The 6000-nt window shown below is 40.0% G+C and overlaps 1 protein-coding gene across 2 annotated transcripts in view; it reads left to right on the forward strand.

Moving 5' to 3' along the window:
• LOC109916763 (nucleophosmin-like) overlaps positions 1-5205 on the forward strand; it is a 45896-nt gene extending 40691 nt beyond the window's left edge. Inside the window, exons 3-4 of one of the 2 annotated variants that reach the window (XR_007264826.1) lie at positions 5-202; positions 4799-5205. Coding sequence is in view for 1 of the 2 variants with exons in the window: in XM_020516498.2 (XP_020372087.1) it covers positions 4799-5127 (329 nt within the window). In the remaining variant the exon portion in view is untranslated. The remainder of the gene's footprint in view (positions 1-4; positions 203-4798) is intronic. The other variant, XM_020516498.2, reaches the window with a different exon arrangement.
• The last annotated feature ends 795 nt before the right edge of the window (positions 5206-6000 follow it).

A 6000-nucleotide genomic window follows, 5' to 3' on the forward strand; every position in this document is an offset into this window, starting at 1 on the left:
CTAGATCACTAACTGAAATGCTGCAGAAAGGTTCGAGGCTGGTGCATGAACAAACCACAAGGGATTATGGGACACCAATTGGTGAGATCATCAAACTTAACTGCCTGCTTTCTCAGGCTGGGGTCCGGCATCCATCTGCGCTAATGAATGTGACATGGGATTAATGAAGCCCAATTCTCTACAAAGCACCTTTATCAGGCAAGTAAGTGACTATCCCGGGCAAACATGGCTTACAAAAAAAATTAATTACTGTATTGCTTAAAAAAAGGGACATGATATCAATGCTTTCCATCCTGCATTCATCAGGAAAGAGGCAAGAATATCAAAGTTTAAAGTGAACAATAATTATGCTGCATGAGAAGAAGGTTCTGATCGATTGGCAAACAGACTCTGATTGACAGAAGTGTAGCAATGGAAAACATGCCAGGGAACCATTCTCCCTATATTGTTGTTTAATTGAAAAAGGCACAATGTCTGAACGTCCAGTTACACCAAAAAGCCACTTTAAAATCAAAAGTTGACCTCACAAAGTGATCCTTACCACAAAGTGGCTCACTCATGCTTGCTTGAAGCTACACATATTCATACACAGGGCTTTGTCCCACACAAATGAAAAATAAATTGCAGGCATTGCACCTCTTTCAGTTAAATAAAAGGAGAGGGTAAATGGTTAGCTGGTGCACTCTCCATGGCACTGCCTCAACCAATTGAGTTGATGTTTTTTTCTGAGTTACAACAAAACCTTAGACAATAACTGTAGGCTTGGCATTTCATTATACAGTTAATCAATCATGTGTTGGCATTGATGTATTTATTGAATTACTGTTGTCACATGTACCTAAGTACATTGAAAAGTTTTGTTTGCATACAGTATAGGCAGACCATAACATACAAGGACATACAGATCATAGGGTGTTAAAACAGAGTGAGGCATAAAAGGTTACGCCTGCACAGAAGGTGCACAAAAGCAAGATCAGCATTAGATTTGAAATTAGGTCGATACAGCAGTCTAAAACAGTGGGGAAGAAGCTGTTTTTGAACCTGTTGGTACGTGTGTTTGAGCTTTTGTATCTTCTGCGTGACGGAAGTGGTTGCAAGAGAGAATAACCAAGGTGGGAGGTGTCTTTGATGGTGTTGACTGCCTTTCTTGTTAGCTGGCAACAAGAAGTATAGATGGAGTCCATGGATGGGAAGTTGGCTTGTCTGATGGTCTGGGCTGTGTTCACAACTTTCTGTAGTTTCTTATGGTCCTGGGTAGAGCAGTTGCCATATCAAGCTGTGATGCACCCAGACAGAATGCTTTCTATGGTGCATCTGTAAAAATTGGTGAGGGTCTTTATGGACAAGCTGAATTTCCTCAGCCTCCCGAGGAAGAAGAAGCATTGTTGTGCCAAATTGACCATTGCATCTACATGGGAGGACCAGGACAGGTTGTTGGTTATCGTCACTCCTAGGAACTTGACACTCTTGATAACCTCCACTTAACTCGTTGTTATAGATAAGGACTTGTCCTCCGTCTTTCTTCCTGAAGTTGATAATTAGCTGACATTAGTTTTGCTGACGTTGAGGGAGAGATTGTTATCTTTGCACCACGACACGAAGCATTCTATCTCCTTTCTGTATGCCTACTCATCATTGTTTAAAGGATTGGGAAAGAATGTGTAAATCTGTCCATCTGTCCCACACCTACCAAGGCAAGTGAAGAAAATTCCCTACCATACCTAAAAATTGTGTCTTGTAGCTGATAGAAATGCTCTGGGGAGTTAAGAAAAACCCTGCAAAATACCCAGCCTTAGGCCATGGTCATATAGTAAGGGCATTTAAACAGCTGAATTTCTGGCCGCTGCTGAATCTCAGGATGTTGATGGGAAGCCTGCCATTGGTAATGCCACCATTTTCCCAGGCTTGCAAATGTAGAAATGTGCTGTTTCGTTGTGAAGGATTGTGAATGGAGCCTAACTATATTCATCAGTGAACAGCCCCAAATATATCCTTACAATGTCACCATCAAGCATGCTGAATATATTTGGGACGAGGACCAGGCTGTGAAGAACACCTGGAACAATTGTCTGGGATTGATAGAATTGATTTTCAGTTTCTGCATCTATAAAGTTTACTGACTGACTTCAGTGTTACTAAGTTTCTTGGTGCCACAGTTGGTAGAATGCTGTCTTAATTACTAGGTGTCACGGTTTCAAGGTGAGAGGGGAAACGTTTAAGGGAGATATGCGTGGAAAGTTCTTTACACAGAGGATGGTGGGTGCCCGGAACGCATTGCCAGCGGAGATGGTGGAGGCGGGCACGATAGCGTCATTTAAGATGTATCTAGACAGATACATGAATGGGCAGGGAGCAGAGGGATACAGATCCTTGGAAAATAGGCAACAGGTTTAGATAGAGGATCTGGATCGGCGCAGGCTTGGAGGGCCGAAGGGCCTGTTCCTGCGCTGTAATTTTCTTTGTTCTTAATACTAAGTACAAAAACTTTTGCCTCATTTGGAACTCGGCTTGCATCCATATCTGAATAAAAACTGTAATGACGGCTGAAGATCAGTCATAGATCATACAGCGCAGAAACAGGCCCTTCATCCCAACTTGTCTATGCCGAACAGGCTTCCTAAACTGAAATAGTCCCATTTTCCTGCGTTTGGCCCATATCCTTATAATCTTTGTTATCCTGTGTACTTGTCCAAATGTATTTTAAATGTTGTAATTGTACCTGCTTCTACCAGCTCATTCCATGTATACACCACGTTCTGTGTGAAAACATTGTCCCTCAGGTCCGGCTTAAATATTTCTCCTCTCGCCTTAAACCTATGCCCACTAGTTTTGGACTCCCCTGCCTTGGGAAAAAGACCAATTGCCCTAACCATGCACCTCATGATTTTATAAACCTCTATAAGGTCAGCTCTAAGCCTCATACGCTCCAGGAAAAAGAAGTCCCAGACTATCCAGTCTTTCCTTATAACTAAAAACTTCCAATTTCAGTAACATGCTCGTAAATCTTTTTTGTACCCTTTCCAATTTAATAATATCCTTCCTATAGCAAGGCGATCTGAATTGTACACAGTACTCCAAATGTGTCTTACCAATGCCTTGTACAGCTGTAATACAACACCCCAACTCCTGTACTCAGTGCTCTGACCGATGAAGGCAAGCGTGCCAAATGTCTTCTTCATCACCCTGTCTACCTGTGATGCCACTTTCATGGAAGTCTGTATCTGTATCCCTGGGTTTTTCTTCGACAAAACTCCCCAAGGCCCTACCATTAACTGTGTTAAGCCCTGCCCTGGTTTGTCTTACCAAAATGCAACACCTTACATTTATCTGAATTAAACTCCACCTGCCATTCAATGGCCCACTAGCACAGTTAATCAAGATCACGTTGTACTCTTCGAAAACCTTCTTCTCTGTCTACTATACCAACAATTTTGGTATCATCTGCAAACTTACTAACCATGCCTCCTATATAACAGTGGACCCAGCACCAATCTTTGTGGCACACTGCTGATCACAGGCTTCGAGTCTGAACAATAACCCTCTACCATTACCCTCTTTCTCCTACTGTCAAAGCAATTGTGTATCTAATTGGCGAGCTCTCCTTGGATCTCATGTAATCTAATCTTACTAATCAGTCTACCATGTGGAACCTTGCTAAAGCCCATGTAGACAACGTCTCCCGCTCTGCCTTCATCTATCTCCTTGGTCACCTCTTCAAAAATCTCAATCAGGTTTGTGAGACATGATTCCCCAAGCACAAAGCCATGCTGGCTATCTCTAATCAGTCCTTGTAATTTCTTCCCTAGCTTCCCACAATGTTCTGGAATTCATTTGATCAGGTCCATCAGTGTGGTGAGTAGGGTGATTGATCTGGTTAGGTTTTTTCAGAAGGCAAATATCTGGCTGGGTCTTTCATTTCTCTGTTTTCTACCAATGTTGTATTGGCACTAGAACAACTTAACTAATGATGTGGTTCATGCTGGAATGCAAGTTGTCATAGTAATGTCAGCTTCCGTAGACTTTTCTATGACAAATGTACTCAGCTATTTCTTGATGAGCAACAAGATTACTCAAATTGAATGATGACTGGTATTTGTGATGATGAAGACCACAGAAACATGCAACAAAGGACCATTAATTTGGCAATTCTGGATAAAGGGGGTTACAAACGCTTCAGCCTTTTTGCAGTCAAATGTCAGTTTTCATCATCAATTTTAGTTGGTATGCTTCTTCCACTGCCCTGTTATTTAGTTTTTAACCATTGTTCATTCGTGTTATGTGGCAAGACTTTGACCTTATGTTATTTGCATATTTGAATATGTGTTCAGTAACTTAAAAGCAAATTCTAGAAGTACACTATAGGTTGATCCATATGTATGAAGAGAAAGGTATGAACAAGTTAGGATAACCCTTTTTCAGAATACTGCTTTGAAACATTACAATATTACTTGTCAGAATGTATGGATGTTAAATGAGAGAAGGATTGATGTTTATTGTGATGCTCTCCAGTTGAAAACAACTCTGAGCAAGTGTCAAAATTGTCACTTAAACATGATTAGTACCTGTGAAACTATAAGCTGCTAAAAGTCTGCATCTTCGGTAGAGAAAGACTCGGAACATAAGAATGCTGACAGACAGAGGGACTTTGCCACAGCATGCAAGCCCTCAATTAACACATAATGTTAAAATATCTTGAAATATGTTCGGCATCATGTGAAATTTCAGGATTTTTTTAAAATCATAAAATATATTTAAGCTTTGTTTATAGTTTTTTAGATCACCATGTTTTGTTTTCTAGTATTCCAAGTGAAAGCCATAAAAGATGTTGAAGACTATTTTGAGAAGACAAAGAGGGCTGTTGATGAAAGAATTCCTGCTGGTGGTTATCACGAGAAGGCAAAGAGGAATTTAGATGGCAGTGAGGACTATGATGAGGATGAGGATGAGGATGAGGATGATGATGACGAAGACGAAGATTCCGATATTGATTATGAGGAGACAAAAATTAAATCTAAGCAACGTGTGTACAGAACCAGAAAAGCATTAGATGAAGAAAGGGAGAAAAGGGAGTATGAATATTATTCTCGTGGAAAATTTGCCAGGGATATTGATGACTATGTGCGTTAGTTACAGCATTAGTGGTCATTGATTTGTCAGATGTTAACAATGTACGTGTCCATACAGTGTCTACCTAAAATAAGTAATAACAGGGAATAAAGATTTCTACATGTGTCCATTTGATTTTCTTAGTTATACAATTTAATTGTCTAAGCTTAGTGGTTGCTGTTGATGGTGAATTGATCACTTTTATTGGATAACACATTTGGAATTGAGTGTACTTGTATTTCAGGTTGTGTACCTTGAGAGGCTTAACGGACCTTAATCTGCATCTACGGGCAAAAATCTCTTGAGTTGTTCATGTTATAGAAATCTATGATGCATTTTTCTTTTGGAAGATTTGGTACTTTGGAAATCGATTAAGTTTCTGCTCAAAACAGAAAATGGATTCAAGGATGCTGTTGAACCCTGATGTAAGGTACTATTATTCAAAAGGATTGCTGGGTAATGTATTCATTTTTGATGGTGAAGATCTCAACATAATTAGGTAGAAATATGGCAGAAATCTGTTCATCATGTGTATTTCCATGTAAGGTTAATTCTGTAATTCTATCCTGTGCCACCAGGGAGCTACACTTGAAGACTAGATGAGTTCAGAGATAGTCCTGCTTGCAGGTACAGCCTTCTGCTGGTGTAATGTAATGGTAGAATCACTTCTACAGTCTTTCCTGATATTAAATAGCAAATCCTTTCATGAGCACATAATAAGCAAAAACATCAAAGCAGTTAATTTTGCCTGAATTAAATAAAACACAGTCTGGAAACAACAGCCATGGTAACAGTAACTGCATGATGCAGAGATGAAGGCAAAATATACAGACCAGTCCACCACACTCAAGTGGTATTTTGTATATGTTACGTGCACCTCTCAGTTAAATGTGA

The sequence above is a fragment of the Rhincodon typus genome, chromosome 26, assembly GCF_021869965.1.
Source record: "Rhincodon typus isolate 14 chromosome 26, sRhiTyp1.1, whole genome shotgun sequence".
Taxonomy (NCBI): domain Eukaryota; kingdom Metazoa; phylum Chordata; class Chondrichthyes; order Orectolobiformes; family Rhincodontidae; genus Rhincodon; species Rhincodon typus.